This window comes from Heloderma suspectum, chromosome 5 (genome assembly GCF_057233095.1).
Source record: "Heloderma suspectum isolate Gila_16-S chromosome 5, 16-S_ref, whole genome shotgun sequence".
In the NCBI taxonomy this organism is placed as follows: Eukaryota; Metazoa; Chordata; class Lepidosauria; order Squamata; family Helodermatidae; genus Heloderma; species Heloderma suspectum.
In genome coordinates this window covers 163,663,896-163,685,793 of record NC_139462.1, presented here as the reverse complement: position 1 = coordinate 163,685,793, position 21,898 = coordinate 163,663,896, and the positions used below count along the sequence as shown (strand labels likewise).

Genomic DNA, 21,898 nt, shown 5'->3' with positions numbered 1-21,898 from the left:
CATTCATAGAAGTCAGAGATGAGAAAACGACATTGGGAGTTCCACTCACAGAACTAATTAGGTGTACTTGGGGCATCTTGATGTCACCCTGTGGGGCGGCAGCCCTCCTGTGGAATGCCACCAGTTCAGCCCTTTTTGATCCCTGATGAACTATGGGAGAAGGGTTCTGAGGGGAATGAGGGAAAAGGAGAGACCGATTGTGAAGAAAGGTTCTGATTAAACTGGGAAGACAGAGATGGAAGAGAGTTCCCAAGGAGGCTAAGAAAAAACCAGCAGCAGCATTCTGCCCCTTCATAGTTACCAATCAGTAGATGCTTGATAACCAACTGTCAGTAACTGAGGCCTACAGTTACTTCTGAGTCCTGGACTACACAGGTAGAGGCAGGTTTTATTTTAAGAAATAACCTACCTTTAGAGAATATATCACTATTCAACTATCTTCCCTCCATTTTATTTTATTGTTTAGAGGCTTCCTTTAAGGGTGCAATTCTATTGTTTCTGCCCTCGAGGATCGTAAGCCTCTAAACTCAGATGCTTATGATCTTCCAATGCATAGTGGGAGGCGCAGCACAGATGATCTTCACCTCCCTGTCCTCCTGCTCTGCATTTTTGCTAAATGGGCTTTTTTGCCCATCTAGCTGGGGCATTGCAGAGGGGGCAGGAAGGAGGCTGGAGAGGCCTCAAGATAGTTTGTATCCTGGCCTCTCCAGTCCCCGCCCCCATGAAACATCCCCTTCGTCCTTTCTCCAAGGTCAAGTTCCCAACCACAGAGAGCAGCCAGCACAGGTCTTTCTGTGCAAGCTGCAAGGGGTGTGTGTCAGATCATGGATTCCCCCCTCTGAGGTCAGAGCACTGTCTCTGACCTCAGATTCGGAAACCCAAAATATCCCATGGCCCCCCAGATGATGTCTAGGGGCCATAGGATTGCCCCCTAAATCGTTTATTCATTCAGATGTTTGTTTTGCTGCCTACCCCTTTTTCCCTTCCTTGTTAAATAAATCCTGGTTCTTGGTTTATAAGTTGTCCACTGGGTTTCCCCTATCCTTTTTCAGGAACAGGGGTCTCAGTGGACTGGAGGCAGCGCGTGCTAGTTTGGGGATCAGAATTTTTCTTCCTCGCACATCCCGCTACTGTATTAGCCCAGGTCCCATGGTATTAACCCAGGTCCCCACAGGATTGCTGGTAGGGAAAATGAGTCTACATTTACATCCCCCCAAAATACATAATGTGTGAAGAGGACCCCATACTAGTAATGATAATAATCCTAGTTAGGATGAATTATGGTCAGGAGACAGGTAGCAGACTGTATTGGGAGGCATTTCTGATTAGTTAACACATTTTATTATTTTTATTTTAGTTGTTGAAATATTCTGTTAAACGCTGTCCGCGTTTGTACAACATTTTAAAGGAAACCCTGGCAGAAAAAACATTCCAGGGTTCACTGAAGGGGCAAATGGTAAGAAAAGGAAAGAATTAATGTTAAATGTCTGATTTGACAGCCAAATATCTTCTATTTCCTGAAGTGACATTTACATTGCCAGAAATTATAAGTCTGTTTCTTCACAATGCTACTATAGTAGTAGTAGTAGAAGAAGAAGATGATGATGATAAAGATGATGAAGATGATGTTTCCAAATCTTTTTATTCACTCTGCAAATAAAAGTTTCTTCCATGGCCTAGATGAAATTAGGCTGACTGACACAAAAGGGAAAATGAAGAGATTTACCATACGTCTCTTTGTGCAGGATGAAGCCTGTTTCATTAATTAAGGGAGTGATCCTATGGCTGCTAGTCAGCAGGTAGACAGCCATGGGATATCTGGTTTTCCAGGAACCAACCTTCCCCCCGTTCCACACTGCCTCACAGGCAGCACGGAACAGCTCCACACTCCGAAGAGGAGCGTGGAGCGGCCAAAACAGGGCATTGCGAGGTGGGGAAGGCGGAAATGCTAGTACAACACATCCTATGTGTCGTCTGGCAGCCTCCTCCCCTGCTCCGCCGTCCTGCAGCTAGACAGCCGAAATCGCCTGTCTAGCCACAAATGCAGGGCAGGAGAAGCACGGAGGGAACAATCCCTTCCATGCTTTTCCTGCCCTGCATTGGATAGGCGGTCACCTATCCCTATAGGATTGTGCCCTAAGTTGATTACTTCACTGAAACTGAGACAGTGGCACCTCAAAACCCTAATGCTAAACATGTTAGGTGGAAATGTCCACACAGTCAACAGTGCCACCATGTCACATAGCATGAAGGCCAAACTAGAGTCAGGACTGAGAACCTGGGTTTCCAAAAAACAGCTACAAAGTAGCAGGAGACCGGTGTGATTTGAAGGGGAGTCGCAGAGGGCAGGAGAGGGTGTTTAATCCTTCTCCTGTATGTGTTTTTTCTCTGCAACCTCCTCTCACCCACCCGGTCTCTTTGTTCAATGGAATGAGAAACACACATCTGCAACTCTAGATGGGTAGAAGCAGCTGGAAGAGTTAAGCAGTTGAAAAGTGATGAGCAGGGGGAAGGGTTAAGCAAACGAAGGGTACTACAGAGAGGTGATGAGGATTCTGTTTGCAAAGATGCCCAGCAGGGAGAGGGTTAAGCACTCCTTCTGTCAGTGGTACTGCTGGAGCTAACTTCGTAGTCCTTGCCCCATCTTGCACTTGCCTTACCACCCCCACCCCCACCCCACTAGGATATTGATTGTGGATCTGTAGCTGCAACAGAAGGGCTCCATCAGATTTGCGGTTCTGCCCTCCATTACATTAGTAGTTACTGCATGGTTTTGGGACTGTGGTCCTATGGGATGGACCTGTTTATTTGGTCCTTTTGTGGCTGATTTATTAGCTGATTTTATTGGTTGTTATACATTGCTAATCCTTTTAAGACACAATCCTATGCAGATAGTCAGCTGCCTCCAAACTCAGAGGCGACCGACTATCCAATGCAGGGCAGGCAGAGCATGGAGGGGAACCTCTCCTCTGCGCTCCAGCCACCCTGCATTTGCAGCTAGATGGCCGATTTTGGCTGTCTAGCCACAGGACTTTGGAGCGGGGGGGGCAGATGATGTATAGGAAGTGTCATACTGGCACTTCCGCACTTCCTGCCCCTCCCCACCCTGGGAACAGCCCCGTTTGCCCCACTCTGTGCTGCTCTTCTGAGCACGGAATTGGGGACAATCCACACCACCTGCAAGGCCACAGGGGTGGGGAGGCGGTTTTCTGAGAACTGACCTCGAAGCTCGGGTTCCGAGGTCAATTCCCAGCTGAGGTTGATTCCCAGGACCAAACAATCCTATGGCCATCTAGCCGCTGTCTAGCAGCCATAGGATTGCTTCCTTATTCAGTTTATTTATGTTGGCATTGTATTATGTTTCGATATTGCTTTTTTACTTTGTTCCTTTCCTTGAGAATTGAGTCTTGAAGAATAGGTTAAAAATATGCCAGATAAATCACACGTCAGCTAACGCAGGGAGAGGCCCTCCCTGTCTATGCAGATTGATTTGCATTTATGGACTATTTGATCCTTCTGCTTTTATCTTTCAGACATTTCTAAGTCAAATGGCAACTAACATGGGATATGATATAAAGACATTACTGGATCTTAACGATTACAAACTCTGGAATGCGTATGATGCTTTATTAGTTCAGGTACTTGAAAGAAACTATTATAACACATCCAGCTCCAATAATAATAATAATAATAATAATAATAATAATAATGCCATTCAGGACTGTGCTATCAGATGAGGCTTTTATTGTGCAATTGCCCTGCCTCATTCACAGAATTTTATGAGGTGTCCAGGCATTGTCATCTTCCATCTGTCACCCTCCCATGTTTTCCCACCATTTCTTCCATCTTTTTCGTTACCACATAAAATCCATTAAGGAAGGACAGACAGAATAGCTGCACAAGGTCTTTGGATTCATAAGGGTAGGAGCTGTCCATCTGGAAGGACCCTATGTCACATGACCAAAAATCTCATAAAGCTGATGACAACAGCTCACGTGGCTGTGACTGGCTTCCTTAGGCAGGTAGAATTAAATCAACCAGTGGCCCTCCAGGTAGGCTGGGATGGGAAGATGATCTAGTCAGCTTGCAGTCCACCCTTGGCTCTGCTCTCCAGGAACACACAAGAAATTCTGGTGACTTAAAGAAACGCGTTCCTCCCAAATGTAAGGAACACTAACTTCTGAAGAACTACGTCACACCCTGAGGGAGGAAGCACACTACCTCAGCTCCAAGGCCTTCACTAAGAGGCCTGGCAATGCAATCTACATGGAACTGCCTCTGAAAACTGTTTGGAAATTTCCATTGGTGCAAAATGCAGCCTCCAAGGTGTCATCTGGGGTTTGTTTTTCAGAGCGTGTAAGCCTGGTTTTGTTCAATCTGCACTGGTTATCAGTTCATTTCCTGACACAAAGCTCTAAAGGGGCCTGGGCCTGGGGATAGCTGAAGGACTGCTTTCTCCCACATGTGTTCCCCTTGCCCACTGCAATCTTTAATTTTTAATGAAGTTATATTTATTGTCATCATCATTAAATATAAGTAGAAAAATAAACACCGTCTAAAGATCTATGCTTCATATACAATCCATTTTTTAAAATTATACGAAAAAATCTTGATACACTATTAAGCTTTGTGAAAGGAATCTCCAAACTTTTTGGACCCATGGGCACATTTGTAAATCTGAGAAACTGTCATGGACATCAAATGGATGCCATTTGGGGCTATTCACAAAGGACAAATAATTTCCTCAAAAAAGACAGAGACTGGGTCTGAACCCCAAATGCCAAACCACTTATTTGCCCCCACAAATACCACCAGTTGCTGCTTCCCCCACCCCTTGACAAGCCCGCACTCTCCCCCAAGCTTACCAGGCAGAGGCAGAGGTCCCTTTCTTTCCATTTTGTTTTTAAGTCTTTAGTTGCCTGACAGAGCTCTGGCCTCCAGCTTCCCTACCCTCTTCCTTTCGTTTCTGAAGAATAGCCTGGGCCTATGTGTGGCCAAGAGGCATTCTAGGGTGAGGAAATTAGAGGGCAGGGTGGCTAGAGGTGAAAGCTCTGTCTTCCAGCCATCCAGTGTAAATTAAAAAAAAACTTTTTTTTTCACTCATGGAATTTTATTTATTTCAAAATAAAGTTAACAAAATAAAGGCAACAAAAAGGAGAACATACATAATAATAAATCAAGGCTTAATAAACCACTAAAGAAACAAAGGCAAACACTAATTATACTTATTAGTTTATAACCAATATGCTTATGGAGCATCTACAGTAAAAGAGCCCAAGTAGGAGTAAAAGAGCCTACAGTAAAAGAGGCTAATGAAAGAGTAAAAATACAATTATTTATTATTTTATTTATTTATTGCATTTATATCCCCCCTTTTTTCCTCTTGCAAGGAACCCAAGGTGGCTTACATTATCCTCCTCCTCTCTATATTATCCTCACAACAACAACCCTGTGAGGTAGGTTGGGCTGAGAGTCTGTGACTGGCCCAAAGTCACTCAGCTTCCATGGCTGAGTGGAGACCAGAACCTGGATCTCCTGGCTCCCAGTCCAACACTCTAGCCACTACACCACACTGGCTCTCATACAGCATATAAAAGGAATGTGCGCCACTGCACCACACAATTCATACAACATATAAAAGGAATGTGTGCGAGTGTTTGTATGTTATTTTGTGAGGATGCTTATATTAGTAAGGAAATATATTGGCAACTGCACTTAGTTGGAATTTGATCAAAAGTTTGAAGAACTTCAGCACAGGAAATAAATGGAAACCATGTTGCTATAATACCTTTCTTAAAGTTAGGATTGCTTGCTTGCTGCACTTTCTGAGTAAGTTTATACATATAGTCTCCCGAATTTTATCAACCCAGTGCTCTTCAGTTGGCTGCTTTGGAGATTTCCAATTACATGTTTAATTACATAATTAAAAATTTAAAAAAATACAGGAGGGGCAGGAGGATTCAGTGTCAGGGGCCCTGTGGCACCAATGGGCACCACATTGCCAACCCCAAAAGACGTGTATCAGTTTCCAAACTGTAATTTGTCTCACAGTAGTCAATACAGGTATTCCATTCCATTCCAATTTGGGGTTTACCATCTCTTAGTAACTCGCGGATTTTTCTTCAGGCTACACTGATTACCAGATCATTTCTGAGCAAACAAACCCCTAAATGGATCTGAGACCATTTGAAGGTCCTGTTCCTCCCACATAAGCTGGCTGGCTCACTGTCTTCTTCAGCCAAGGCTTTGCTCTCACTGCCGTTGGAGGCTCAGCTGGCTTCGATGCCTTCTTGGCTGCACCATCCTTCCTCAGGATGGCTGTGGAACTCCCTTCCTCAGGTTGTGGAACTCCCTTCCTCAGGATGCCTCATTGGCTTTTCAAGGTGCTGCCAAGACTTTCTAATTTTGCCATACTTTTGGTTGATCTGAGTTTCCCTCCATAGCTGTTGTATGTTTTAATTGGCTCTGGTTTTAGCTTCTTCTTCTTTTTTTTTTTAAGTTCTCTTGTGTCATATTTTTAGTCTGTGCTTGTGAGCCATCTTATGCACACTGTGTTGGCCCAAAAAGTGGGATAGAAAGGTGTTTTTAAAAAGATATATAGATAAAGGTCTATGAAACAGTAGAAGAGATGGGAATGTGAGGGGAAAGGGAATGGCTTATAGAGTTGTCTGTTTCTCTTTTTTTTTTACTGTAGAAATTGCATAAACTTTCTACACCATACTGGGCCGGTGCACATGCCATGGCTAAGTTGAGAAAGCTAATGGAGCTTGCCTTAAATGCTGTATTCGGGGGATACAAACACGAAGAGAAATCACGACTACAAGGAGGTGAGCCACCCAAAAAGAAATAGCACCTTTCACTATGATATGTATGTTTGTTTCTCTGAAACCATTTCTGGAAGTTATTAAAACTTACAATAGATGCATAGTGGAGGGCACATTATCATCATGGCCGCATGCTCCACGCTCGATTTATATGCATTTGGAAAACCCTTCACTCAGCCCGAAAAAGATATTTCTGTTGTTGTTTTCAAACATGGGTTTGATTACTTCATCCTAGCAGGGGAGCAGGGCAGAGCACAGCAGGAATAAGTGTTTTACCCCAGAGAGGTCTCTGTATTGTAAAAGCATCCACCACCCATCCTGAGCAATTAGCCAGCATTCTGCCTAACAAAAAGGAAGACATGGCCAGGAATGACTGCCCATAACATTCTGTTCGTTTGTTTTTAAAAGTTTGCCATGTACATGAATAGTGCTCTGATGTTATTTGGCCATGATGAGAATTATAATTATGGGGGGGGGGGGTCAACTCACATTAGTGTGGCCATTTACGCAGCATCAAAAATGGCGGACACAAATTTGCATATGCAGATGTATATGTATAAATGCAAATTTAGCAATAATTGCTATAATTTAAAAAGAGAAGCAATACATCCCAGCACAGTGGGTAAGACTGTGACAGTGTCCAGGTGCTAAGTATCAATGGACCACTTCAAGGCCCCTGCTCTCCTTTGGCCCTGTAAGCTATCCTGCTGCCATCAGGTGGCCAGTGTTGAAATAAGCTTCAGCTGCCACTCCAATCAACTTCTGTAGGTTGAATGGTGGCCGGGCACCATCTTGCCATTGGCTCAGGCAGGAAAATACCTTGGGCCAGCCCTGACATCTACTGATAGCATTATTCTTATTGACACATTGATTATGACTGGAAGGCATTGTTAGAATTCAGTATTACTTTGAATAAGAAATAAGTTAGGCCTTCCCATCCCTAGGGGAAAAATAAATCTTTGGATTTATTTTTGGAAGTAAATGGCACCAGTACATTTTAGAATGCTTCTTGGTTTCTCCAGTGTTTGTATTCTTTCTCTTTTTCATTAAGGTGCCCTTGTGAAAGCTATTCTGGAGAAATTCACAAACGTCACTCAGTCTGGGGATGAAACAAAAATGATGATGTATTCAGCAGTAAGTACTAACATTTTAAATTGATCAAACCTCCTGCCGCTTTCTAGCCCCTCCATCCTAAATGGCCAGTATTGGCTTTGGAAATGTCTCTTGTCAGTTTAGAGTCAAGCTACATGGTATGTTAATCAGACCTAAAACACACACATGCTTAACAGTGCCATTTTTACATCGAAGGAAAAACAGCTGTGCAGAGCCCCAGGAAGGCACTGCAATCAGTGGTGCAGCTAGGATTGGACTTAGGGCCGAAATCCAAGGCCCCCACAGCCCACAGTGACCCAAATGACCATCCAGGGAGCAGCAGGTGATGGGGGCAGTGGCAAACAGGCCCTGCATCAAAACCTAGGCTGGCATGGGCATATGGGACCCAGCTCGTCTGATGCTGCTCACCACAGAATCTTTTCTTCTTATTTTTAAATATTTCAGAGTTAGGAGGTAGCTGGGTGGGCACGTACATTCCTGATGCTCATTTAATTATTTTTACTTTAAATATATATTATCCTCTTCTACAACAAAATGGCACTTCTTCCCAAGTAAGTGTGTTCAGCATCTGGGCAGTGGAAGCAGACTCCATTTTATTCCTGTAGACACGATAATGCTGTGGTTTAAGTGAGTTTAAAATGCAGACCAGCACATGCTTAGAGTATTCCTTTTCTTTTTATCAAGGTTGACAAATAGGGCTTGAGTGAGGGGGGGGGGTATTTTTGTCAGGAATGTAGAAGCAGTTGTGAAGCATGGAAGGGCAGGGAGGGAGATGAGAAATGTTAGTTGTGTGCTTCACAACTGAAGTAATAAGCATGGCCCTCTAAAGGGCACCCCATAAGGTACATAGGACCAATAAGGTGCCTAATACTGAGTCTGGCCATTGGCCCATCTAGCCCAGTATGGTTGACACTGACTGGCAGTGGCTGTCCAGGGTTTCAGGCAAGATTCTTTCCTCGCCCTACCTAGAGAAGCTGAGGATCGAACCTGGGACCTTCTATGTGCAAAGAATGTGCTCCGTCACACTGAGGTATGGCCCCTCCCCCGAGGGGGAAGTGCAGGGTCATTAAGTGCAGGGTCTAAAATTACCTGGCTGCACCACTGACAGCACTCCTGATCTCCACTGGGGCCTTGCACCATAAACAGCATCACTGGGAGAAAATAGCAGCTGGGGAAGGGTTTTGGCAGGAAATTGATATGTTCCCCTGATCTGGACTGGGTGTGCAATGCTGGATCAGGACCCCACACAGATGCTTTTCCTATAAAATGAAAATGGCAGCATGAAACACCCTTTTTCAAAAGTGTGATTAACATGACATGCAATTTGCCTTAGTTCCCTCTGATATTGAAGGCAACCTCAGGGCAATTCTCAAGTCTCATGAATATAGCCTTAGAAACCACAAAAATGCAAGATTCATAGCAAGGCTGAGTGACACCACTAGGCTCAAAAAGACATACGTATCAAAATGTGCATTTTGAGGTAAAAGCCATCTAGAAATGTGTATTTTGCAATAAAATCCTTTCAAAATGTATTTGTGGGAAAATTAATTCCAAAATAGATATTTAAATACCTATTAAATGTGCATTTTCATGCAGGGTTTCTTTTTTTTGTTTTGTTTTTTTGGAAGCATAGATTAGTGTGGAGACAAGACAGAATGGATTATGAACAAACACATGAGAAAGTGATACAGACTGATCTGTCCATCCCATGGTCTACAGCAGGGGTGCTGAACCTCTTTCAGCCTGAGGGCCAAATTCAGTTTTGGAAAAGTTTGGGATTGTATTGCAGTGGTGGGCTGGGCCAAAATGTCCAAAAAATCCATCATATGTTAGTTTAAAGCTCTTACTGCCAACAACTAAGCCTTAGGAAATATATTTCAACCTTTTGGAATGAGGGAAAATTGGAAAAACTGTGCAAATGCTGGGACACCACCCAGTGATCAGTGGTCAAGGGAAAGGGGACGGGGCCATGGGAAGGGAGTGTGGCTGACTGAGGAATCCTGGAGGGCCAGATTGGAGCCCCAGATTGGAGTCCCAGGAGGCTCACTTTGTCTGGAGCTTCCAGAGATTGAACCAGTTAGGGCACAGGCCTGTGGGGATGGCCATAAACCTCTGAATTTGGAGGTTTATGGCCATCCAAAAAGCAGGCAGGAAGAGGGACGGAGGCCATCGTCACCTCCGTGCTCCCCTGCTCTGCATTTTAGCTAGATGGCCCTTTCTGCTCATCTAGCCTAGGCATCCAGGAGGGGGAGGGAAGGAGGCTGGGCTGGGTTCTGAATATGGCGTAAGCCGGCCTCCCCAGTCCCCTCCCTGCCCACCAGCATGTCCCTTTCCCCATCCCTCCAAGGTCACTTTTGCGACCTCAGAGAGGCAGCTGCTGTGGTTCTCTCCGTGCCAGCAGGGAGGGGCAGGGAGCTCGGTCTACAATCTCGGATCCAGGAATCCGAACTATCCTGAGGCCCCCCAGACTCTGTCTACGGGTCACAGGATTGCTCTCCCTGCAATGTCGCTGTATGCAAAGTGCATCTACCCTTGAATAAATATAGGCCTGCCTGTGCCATCCATCCACCCTTTTTATGGCAGATGGGATTGTGTGTGGGGTATAGTTTGTATACAATGTAATGTACACATATAGCCCTCAGTTCATATGTGGAAGTATGAGTTGCAACAACTATTTCTTTGAGAGGGATGTGCAATGATGTGTTAATGGCTGGATAATAAGACTATGGGGAACTAATCTAAGGATCTTACGTTCACGTGGTTTTACATTTCTTTCTCCTTCAGCTCCTCCTTCAGATAACCTTGCAAGAGTGATCTATTTATTTAGAGAGCAATCCTATGGTCTTGGGGGGGGGTCTTGGGGCCCATGGAATTGTGTGGATTTTCCTTTCTGAGCTCCAACCTTGGAGAGGAAAATCCAAGCATGGGTCTCCCCTCCTAGCCACCATGGAAATCTCCATGATGGTTTCCTCTCCAGGGTTAGAACTCCAACCTCAGGGAAGGGGCAGGTTGGGAAAGGGGCAAGTTCGGGGCATACCTGTGGGAGAGAAGGGAGAGGTGGGGGATCCACAGCCTCCCCATCACCTCCCCCCCAACACAGGGGAACATTTAGACCAGGTCTGGAACTGGTCTAAATGAATTTGTGCAATGGGAGGGATCCCTCCCATCCCTCCACACTTCTGATATCAGACACTCCGGTCTGACAGCATAAGGGTGCTTTGTAAGACTGCAACCCCATACACACATACCTGGGAATAAGTCCCAATTAACTCAGTGGTGCTTAGTTCCTCACAGACATGTATAGTATTGCACACCTTCTGTCATGAGAGTTTTATAGTCTTCTTTTCTTTCTTTTTATAGCACGATTCCACAATAGCCGCCCTCCAGCAATCACTCAATGTTTTCAATGGAAAACTGCCTCCCTATGCCGCTTGCCACTTTATTGAATTATATAAAGAAGATGATGGGCAAGTATTAACTCATACATGGAATATTATCAACAATAATATCAACAATTTATCACAGGGGAGGGCAACTGCCAGGGCTTGGAGTGCCACGTTAGCTCCCTGGAACCCAACAGGGCTGCACTCTTCCCCACCCCAACTGGAAGTGGCTGCTGGAAAACAAGACATATGGGGACCATGCAGCTTGTTTCACAGCAGACTCGGGCTCCTGACAGCCCACCAGTTGTTTGGTGGGCTGTTGAGAGCCCCATTCTTCAGAACAGGGCCGGCCCTACCATTAAGCAGAGGGAAGTGGTCGCCTCAGGCAGCAGATACTGGGAGGTGGCAGCAAGGTGTTGAGGACAGAGCTGTGTGCTCCCTAAGCTAGCCTGCTGCCTTTAATTGAGATGGAGGATGCTGACCCATTGCCTGTATTGAAGAAAGATTCAACTGTCAGTCCAGTCAGCTTTTGTACATGAAATGGGAGGGGCACCATCTTGTTCTTTGCCTCAGGCAGCAACATATCTTGGGCTGGCCCTGATGCAGAGAGACACAGTATGTGAGGGGAGCAATCCCTGCACAACCTGATTCTCTGCAGGAACAGCAATTCTGTTTGGAAACAGATTGCTTGGGGAGCATACACCCTGGGGTTTGTACATATGGCTTTTAACCTGCTAGGTTTAAGACTAGGCTCCTTTACACGTGTTTTTTTCTCTGGTTTTTCTTTCTCTGCCTTTCTGAATGTTCCATTCCACAACCACTAGGTGGCACTGTGGTATAGCAGAATTATGCAAATACACTAAGGTTTCATGCTGCCATTCAGAGATATACTAGACTTTCCTTGCTAGAAGCCCCCTCCCCCTAAAATGGTTGCAGAGCATGGGAGAAGCCCTGGAGGATGATGTCAGGTTTCCCTTTGCCTCCACTGATCTTCAAATGCCAAATCAAACACAGACAAGAGGCTTCAATCTACAGCTTTTAATTCCATTACCACAAAGGGTCATACAGATGCAAATTCTCAGTGACTCTCAGTCCACAAGGAAATGACTTCAGGGGGTTCAAAAGGTAGCTACAAAAGTTGCCCACCATTTGAAAGAAAGGTGGTCTCACTAGCCTAAGTTAAGGGGTGGGGGGAGGTCTCACTCTCTCGTGAGGCTTCTAAGTGCCGCTGTTCACGCAGGGCCAGTCAGGAAGACCTCCTGAGTTCTGCCCTGGCCATCTCCCTCTTGGCTCTGCATCTGCGCCTTGCATCTATTAATTCAGATTCGCCAAACACTACCTCTCCCTGTTCGCTATCTCTAATGGGGTGTGGGGTGCGTGAAGAGGGACCTTCCTCCAGCTGCACCTTTGAATCCTGAGGAGCCTGCCTCGCCATCTCTGGAATAGCCTGGGAACATTCCTCCCCCATGTCTGGTGGCTCCTCTTCAGACTCTGAACTGCTCTCCCACTCCCTGTGCTGAGAAGCTCCCCTGACAGATGACAACATTGTGTAAAGGACCAACAAACTACCATGGGTGAGGAATCATGAGCGCACGATAAAAACCTCAAGGAGAAAGGTTCCCTGTTTCCCAACAGAATTTTGCTCCTGCCAGTCTGTCAAACCACTGGAATTTTAGGTGGGGTGGTGACAGAGGCAGCAGCAGGGACTGGGTGGGGGCCGCAGAAATGGCCAAGGTGGGCCATATGCAGACCACATTTTGCCCACACCAGATTTATTGGGTAAGCTTTTGCAAATCCACTCAGAGTTTGGGCACTACTACATAAAGACTACAATCCATGAAGTCATGTGCAAATGGTAACCTGAGATGGCAGGTGAGAATATGCATATGAGTTGCATATTGACAGAGGGTGGGATACGCACTCACATTGCAAGACAGATAGGAATGTACATCTTCAGTCTGTAGTATAGAAGAGAATCATAGTGGGTGTTTTGCATCCATACATGCATGCATATTTTACCCAATCTGCATGCATTCATATTCAGTTTTGGCTTAGCCCATACAGTTCTTGATCCAGCAGGACACCCACTCACCCCAGCAAACACACACGGAAACCTAAGTAACTTTCTCCCATTTCAGTCAATGGAACTTAAACATGTTTTTAGCTTGGACATGCTTGCAGTTATGAAGACTATATCCAGCTCTTCTGTAATTGTATTAGATTCATTACTTTTCTAATCATCACCTCTCCCCGCATCCTCTGCCACCTTCTCCATAATACTCGTCTGCTACTTAAAGCCCTTCTGGCACCACACTTTTGCCCCTCAAGTATAAAATTAAATTCTATGAAGGCTAAACTATTGAAGACAAATTATAATATACATATTCACTACTAACGTACAAAATGAGCAAATTTGCTTACATTTGACTGATTTTCTTGTTCTGAGGACAACATTTGAATATACATGACACTTATGTGGATTTTATTACCTTGGCTTAGAATGTAGAATCAGGCCTGGATCTGAAATGTCAAGAGCGAGATTGCGAGGAGTGGCGGTGGTGGTGGTGGTTGCTGCTCTGGTAGGGATGTGCGAAACCCCCTTACCTTGAGTCGGCGGGGGTTCCGCTGGGGGGGGGGGAGGCGATCTGTCTCTCCCCCCCAGAATCTGTGCGGGCCGGCTCCGCTCTGCAGCAATCCTGTGGAGCTGGCCACCAGCTCTGCTCAGCTGGCGATACGGCCGGCCGCCATTGCCATGCCATATCTCTGGGGTAGAGTAGGTAAGTGAGTTTCCGGACGCAAATGGCATAGTGGGCGCCATTTGCGGCTGTGAAGCTGGTAGATTAGCCTAAATGCAGCCATTTACAGCTGCATTTAGGCTAATCTACCAGCTTTTCAGCCGCAAATGGCACTCACTATGCCATTTGCATCCGGAGACTCACTTACCCTAACTCAGCGATACGGCACGGCAATGGCGGCCAGCTGTATCGCCAGTGGAGTGGAGCCGGCGGCCAGCTCCGCAGGATTGCCATGGAGCGGAGCAGACATGCACGGATTCCAGAGGGGCACAGAGGTGAGTGTTCCGTTCCGCCACGGACCCCAGTGGGGCCGGATTCTTGGAATCCGGCCTCATTGGTGTCCATGGTGGAATTCTCCCCCATCCCTATGCTCTGGTCAGGTGGCTCTCTAGCCATTCCTGGCACCCACGATAAAATTGCCCTGTTGGGTTCAGATGACACAACAAGCCACCATGGGTATGAACAACCCTAATACAAGCCATGGGTTTTCAGGGTGCCTTGTTTGTGAAAAATAAGCCACCCTGCAGAAACGGCACTGGGTTCGCACGACACAACAACCCACCCTGGTTGATCACCCATGGTGGGTTGCCACGTCGTCCAAACCAAGTCAATGAATCAACTTACATGCACTAATACTAAAAGCAAGAATGCTACTGGCTGCCTTTACACGAAAGAAAACCTTTGCAGTCCTCCCGTTCTGGAGCCTTTCCATGTTTATCGTGGGCTCTCAGACAGCGACTACGTGATTGCTGAGAGAGGAAGCATTTAATTTTCAAGGTTCTATAGAACTCAGTGAAACCGCACCACCTAGTGGCTGTTTTAATAGCGTAACAATCTGACTTAAAAAGATGGTTCGTTAGTTCCGGATCTTTTGGAGAGAAATAACCGGGAAATACCTCCGGATGTGCCCTGGAAATTAACGATGTCATGAAAAGCACCTGCAAACTTCCATGAGTGAGCAATCTCAATAGCAGGATAAAAGGTCTGTGTGAAGGAGCCCACTTTGTGAAATTAAAGCATTAAGTAATACTTAATTAATACTTTAATTAATTAATTAATACTTCATACTTAATTGAGAGTAAGTCTGATTGAACTCAGTGGGACTTATTTCAGAGGACCAAATTCAGTTTCAGAGAAGCTCTTGGGGCTTGCATTCCAGTGGTGGGCGGGGCCAAAGGCAAAAGAGATGGGGTCAAAATATCAAAAAGACCAGCATATTTAACCTTAAAGCTCTTACTGTCAGTAACTAAGCTTTAGGAGAGGCACTCTAACCCTTTTAGAATGGAGAAGCATGGGGGTGGGGGGACATGCAAAAGCTGGAAAACCACCAGGAGGTGGTGTGGCCAGGAAAAGGGGCGGTGGTCATCTGGGGAAGGCGAAACTCGGCCTGCAGGCCTGAGGCTCCTTACCCCTGTTGTATAGGATTGTATTGTAAGACTTGCTGCAGAATTTTACCCTTCTGTCGGGCTCTTGGTCATGGACCAGAGACAAGATTTGAGAGGATGGCTTTATTATAAAAACACCAAGATGTGGTACAGTCAAAATGGCTCAGATTGGATGCCAAGAAGACTGCATCTTCGAAATTTATTTATTTATTTATTTATTTTCTATACCACCCAATAGCCGAGGCTTTCTGGGCGGTTCACAAAAATTAAAACCAAAGAGCACACAATAAAACAATATAAAATATATAAAACATTAAAACCATAGTATAACAATACAACCAGAATAAAACCTAGCAGCAGTGCAGGGATTTAAAATACAGATTTAAAACAGCAAAGCTAAAAGTCTAGAAAGCTAAAATGATAAAATGCCTGGGAAAATAAAAAGGTTTTCACCTGGCGCCGGAAAGAATACAGTGTAGGTGCCAGGCGAACCTCACTAGGGAGCTCATTCCACAGCTGGGGTGCCACAGCAGAAAAGGCCTTCCTCCTAGTAGCCACCCGCCTCACTTCCTTTGGCAGGGGCTCACGGAGAAGGGCCGCTGAGAATGATCTTAAGGTCTGGGCAGGCACATATGGGAGGACGCGATCCTTCAGATTACCTGGCCCCAAGCCGTTAAGGGCTTTGAACGTTAATACCAACACTTTGAATTGGGCCCAGAAATGGACTGACAGCCAGTGCAGCTGGAAAAGTACTGGGATAATATAATATGAGCTCGCTGGCCAGTCCCTGTTAACAATCTTGCTGCCCTATTTTGGACCAGCTGAAGTTTCCGGACCATTTTCAGAGGCAGCCCCACATATAACGCATTGCAGTAATCCAGATGAGAAGTTGTCAGAGCATGGATAGCTAGGCTATCTCTGTCCAGATAAGGGCGTATTTGGTATACTAGCCTAAGCTGATAAAAAGTGCTCCATGCCACTGAGTTCACCTGTGCCTCAAGTGACAGTTGTGGATCCAAGAGCACCCCCAAACTACGAATGTGATCCTTTAGGGGGAATGCAACCCCGTCCAGAACAGGTTGAATATCACCTAGCCGGGCAGACGAACCACCCACTAACAATACCTCCATCTTGTCTGGATTAAGTTTCAGTTTATTGGTCCTCATCCAGTCCATTACCATGCCCAGGCACTGATTCAGAACAGGCACTGCCTCACCTGGATTTGATGAGAAAGAGAGGTAGTCATCCGCATATTGATGGCACCTCAGCCCACACCTCTGGATAACCTCCTCCGGCGGTTTCATGGAGACGTTAAACAGCATGGAGGATAAAATAGAGCCCTGTGGAACCCCATGACACAATTGCCATGGCACAGAGCAATAATCCCACAGCACCACCTTCTGGAATCGGCCATCCAAGTAGGAGCGGAACCACTGCAGTGCATTGCCTCCAACTCCCAACCCAGACAACCTATCCAGAAGGATACCATGGTCGATGGTATCGAAAGCCGCTGAGAGGTCCAGGAGAATCAACAGGGTCACACTGCCCTTGTCCATCTCCTGGCAGAGGTCATCCCACAGGGCGACCAAGGCAGTTTCCGTTCCAAAACCAGGCCTGAAGCCCGACTGAAATGGATCTAGATAATCCATTTCATTCAAGAGTGCCTGGAGCTGTCCTGCAACCACCCGCTCAAGCACCTTGCTCAGGAAGGGGATGTTGGCCACTGGTCTATTATTGTTAACATCCTCCGAGTGCAGGTTAGGCTTTTTCAGGAGTGATCTGATTACCGCCTCTTTTAAAGCACCAACACCGCTTTTATACAGAGATACAAAAAAAGATTGACTTGGCGAATGCTGATTGGCTGTCCTTTGCTGCATTACCAGGCATGCGCACTGTGGGCGGCCAGCGCCCTTTGGAAGGCTGCCAGCATTCCTTGCCATATAAGGAAGAAAGGCTCTGACAAAGGCAGAGTGGTCAGCATTGCCCTGAGATGGAGTCAGTTGTGAGGTAGATTACTATAGGATTTTTCCCACAGACTTCAATCCCAAACACACTTACTAGGCAGTAAGCCCCATGAAATACAGCAAGATTTACTTCTAAATCAATACACATAGGATTGCAATGTTAGGCTACAATCCTGTGCAGAATTAATTAACCTCTGTCCCTTGATTTCAATGGGTTTAAACTCATCCAATTCTGCATAGGATTGCTCTCTAATGACGGAATCCTTTGCATACTTACTTCAGTGTATGCCCCATTGAAATCAGTGGGGCTCACTTCCAAATAAACATGTATATGTTAAATCTACACAGCATCGCAGTATGTTGACAAAGCGCTGGGTGTTCTTGTTTTAAGTAAATAACGTCCTCCAGTTAAATCCCTGCAAGGCTATTTGTGTTCACCCAAGATCAGAAGGTCACCTTCAGCGTTCCTCTTGTTAGCAACATAGCACTCCATGCATCTTATTTAAAAGAGTTTTCAAAGCATTCATTTCAGAATAATATGTGCTAACTAAGCCTCTGTAATATAAACTGGATTTATGAAAATGACTGGAGAATGCTCTTGTAAGACAATGACCTAACTGTCTTCTTCTTTTGGGTGCCATGAAATCAGCGACCACACCGTGGAGATGTACTATCGGAATAGCAGTTCCATACCCCATCCGCTCACTATGCCAGGCTGCTCAAGGGCTTGCCCTCTGCAGAAGTTTAGAGAACTGGTTTCCCCTATCATACCAGATGACCGGGACAAAGAATGTAATAGTTAAAAGGGGCATGGGAATACCCCTTTAGTTAAGGTGAGTCTCAGGGGGGGAAAGGGTTCTGCCATTATAAGTGTCAAAATTCTATTGCTTATAAAATGACACCTGTTGAACTAATAACTTGAAACTTGGGCATCCACGATCTACATGATGACATCTACAATTACACAAAATTTCAAACTGTTCAGATAAAGATTGCCACAGGTACAGCAAGTTAAAAAGTGCTGAAAATTGACACATTTACCCCTTTTACTCCAATTTGCAGGAAGGCATATTTCTTTCAAATGTTGGTGAAAAGTACGGATGAACTTTATTCAGGCTTGTCGAGGAGGCATGCCTTTCATTGGTTTGGTGATGGTCTGACCAGTCTTTCAAAAGTTATTAAGGTTTTCCTTCCCCATTAAAGCCTATGAGAGTAACTGTTGGCAAAGTTATGTTGTGTAAGCTCAGTTTAGCATCCTGAAGCTAAAATGCTGCCAGTACTCCAATGTTTTCAAAGGGTTATATTGCAGAAGAAATATACTGTATTCGCAATGCTTATTTCTTTAGTTATGGAATGTGTGCCTTACAAGGTCAGGCTACGCTTTATTTATTACCCTTTATTTATATGCTGCCTCTCAGGATACAAATCTTACCAAGACCGTGTACAAGTAACATAACAATAATACGATCACAATAAACAATATTAACCATTTAAGAAATAAATAATCAGGATCCTTCCCTCAGGGCAGTTGGTGGAAGATGGCCTCCTTCAAAGCAGGGAGAGTCCAGCTGGAACAGGAGCAGGTCTGGTGTCATCCTCACCTGCCTACCTACCTGTCTCCTGGAATTCTTCCTACAGGTTGGTTGATGGTGGATGGCCTTGTGGGGGGTGGGGAGGGGAGACAAGATGGGGCAAGCCCTGAGGTCTTCTTCATCTGCCTCTCTCCCTCTCTATCCTGGAATTCTTCCCAGGGGACAACTGGTAGCAGATAGCCCTGTGGAGTCCAGCAGGAGCAGGCTCTGAGGTCACCTTTGCCTGCCTCTCTCTACATTACTACGTACATTGCAGACCGAGGCCAAAGCCCCCTATCCCCGTACTCTAGGGTCCTGATCTATATTAGATCCCATGCTCCTATGTTTTAGTAAAAAAAAAAAAAAGACCAAGGGAAAATGTGGGTGCATAGCAGGTAAGTTGTAAGCAAGCACAATTTGTGACATTGCACAATATCATTTCTAGGGAATGATGATGTAATGCCATTACATAATATTATTAAATAAATGTAATGAATGAGACGTACGGTAGTAGTGCTATGCCCAGTCCTGGCTCCAGGTTTTGGAAGACCCTTGGGAAAGACACCCTCAATGGGCCCTCTCCCTCGGTGGCTCTACTTTCTCACCAGAATTGTCACCTGCTGCCGCTGTTGTTCTTTCTCCTCATTGCTACCAGCAGCTCGCTTGCCAGGCAGAGGCAATGAGCAAGTAGGCAGTGGCATCTGCTGCTCCTCCTTCACACCACCACTGTTGTCTGGGCCAGATTAAGGGGCAGGTGAGCAAGCAGATTGCAATGGTGAAGAGGAGGAGCAAGTCCAGGGGCCCCTGCTGAGCTGTGGGCCCTCATCAGGTGCCTAATCATGCCTACCAATCATGCCAATCATGCACTGGCCCTGGTGATACCTCTGTCTATCCATCTGTCTTTCTGGTGTTTTAGTAGGGGTGGTGGTAGAAGTGGTATTTAAAAACAAACAGACATAAAACTGACATGACATTATTCAAGCTTAATGAAAGGGGCCTTTTCAGTGGGGTCCCCGCCCCCCGCCCTGGACTGTGGAATGTTTCCCCCAGTGATGCCCACCTGACACCAACATTGTCATCTTTTTTGGCACCAGGTCAAGACTTCCTTGTACTCCTAGGCATTGAAGGCATATGATGGGCTTTTTATGCATTAGTGGCTTGGGCTATGGCCTGTACTAATGTTTTAGTTGTTTTATTATGTTTTTGTATTTTAATGGGAATTGTTTTTAGCTGTTTTGTATATGGTATGTTTTAATCATTTTGTTGTAAGTTGCACTGGGTCTTTTTAAGAGAAAGTTGACTAAGAAATTAAATTATTCTTATTATTACTAACAACATCATCATCATCAACTACTACTACTACTTAGTGGGTTTGGGCTGCTGCTTCTGTCTCAGATCTTTAAGGTTCAGACTTAAGGAATATAGCTCCCCTCATCACCCTTGACATCCTGGAAGGCCACTGGCCTTCCCTGTTATCATCAGGCTTCGTGGCTTGGTGAGCAAAGATGCTCCCCATGCATCTCACAATTGAACACAAGGCTTGGAACAATTTGGAGGGGACCTTCTTTTATCCTCTTATGTGGCTCCAATCTTCTCACTCCACTTTGGGGAGGCCGGAGGGGGTGGGCAGGGTCAAGTTACTTTCTCTTCCACCCAGCATCATTCATGGGATCAGCTGAGGAGGGTATAAAGTGGGGGAGAGATGGGGTTTCTTTCCCAGCCTCCAGAAAGGTAACCCTCAGCTGAGAAATGTGCAGTGCTATCCTATGCATGTCTACTCAGAAGAGAATCCCACTGTGTTCAGTGCGGTTTACTCCCAGCTCAATATGCCCTGGATTGTGGCTTTTTTCTCCTCTTCTTTGTCTTCCATCACATTAACAACCAAGGCTATCTTTTTCCACTCAAGGGCTATATTCCTGCTAAGGGAATTTGTCAGGAGCAGCCAGAGCTGGCTCTCAGATTTACTGTATTTTTAGACATAGATCTAAAAAGTATGCAAATGCATACATAACTTGTAATAACTGTATTCATGTTTCCTGAAGATATATTCCTAAATGTTGACAGTGCTGGCGGCTTATTAACATGTTGCTGTTGTGTTTCATCACTGATCAGAATGAAGACTGAAGTCAAAGAAAGGATGGAACAGCAAGTCAACACCGTGGCTGGAAGGAAACAGGATGGCAAATAAATCACAAAACAGCAGGGATACTAGATGGCGCTTTCATATGGTCCTCACCATCAAGATTGTTTTCCTTCCAACAAAATAAAAATATAAAAATCAAGGGGAAAATGCAATAGCTAATGTGTGCCTGCACTACAACATGAACACTGAAAAAGCTTGGGTGCACAGGGACTCATTTTGCAGCAGTACTGATAAATCAGGGTTAGGGTTTTATTTTTATTGTTTTAGAAGACATGTGGTATCCACCTCTTATGGATTGGTAACTGGTTCAAGAACAGAAAGTAGAGAGTAGGAATGAATGGTAGATTCTCCTATTGTAAATAGTGGGGTCCCACTGAGGTCTGTATTGGGACCAGTGCTTCTTCACAGATGATATGGAATTAGGAGTGAGCAGTGAAGTGGCCAGGTTTGCTGATGACACCAAATTATTTAGGGTGGTCAAAACAAAAAGGGATTGTGAGGAGCTCCGAAAGGATCTCTCCAAACTGGGAGAATGGGCAACCAAATGGCAAATGCATTTCATTGTAAGCAAGTGTAAAGTGATGCATGTTGGGGCAAAAAATCCCCACTTCAAGTATAACCTGATGGGATCTGAGGTAGCAGTGACCAACCAAGAAAGAGATCTTGGGGTTGTGGTGGACAGCTCAGTGAACATGTCAACCCAGTGTGCAGCCTCTGTAA

At 45.3% G+C, this 21,898-nt stretch overlaps 1 protein-coding gene across 1 annotated transcript in view; it reads left to right on the top strand.

The window, feature by feature from the left end:
* The window catches only part of LOC146344767 (prostatic acid phosphatase-like), a 40,588-nt gene extending 19,296 nt beyond the window's left edge, over positions 1-21,292 (top strand). The window contains exons 5-11 of the mRNA XM_084860421.1: positions 1,358-1,456; positions 3,534-3,638; positions 6,695-6,827; positions 7,876-7,958; positions 11,298-11,404; positions 18,114-18,297; positions 21,148-21,292. Coding sequence (XP_084716547.1) covers positions 1,358-1,456; positions 3,534-3,638; positions 6,695-6,827; positions 7,876-7,958; positions 11,298-11,404; positions 18,114-18,267 — 681 coding nt within the window. The 3' untranslated portion in view covers positions 18,268-18,297; positions 21,148-21,292. The remainder of the gene's footprint in view (positions 1-1,357; positions 1,457-3,533; positions 3,639-6,694; positions 6,828-7,875; positions 7,959-11,297; positions 11,405-18,113; positions 18,298-21,147) is intronic.
* The last annotated feature ends 606 nt before the right edge of the window (positions 21,293-21,898 follow it).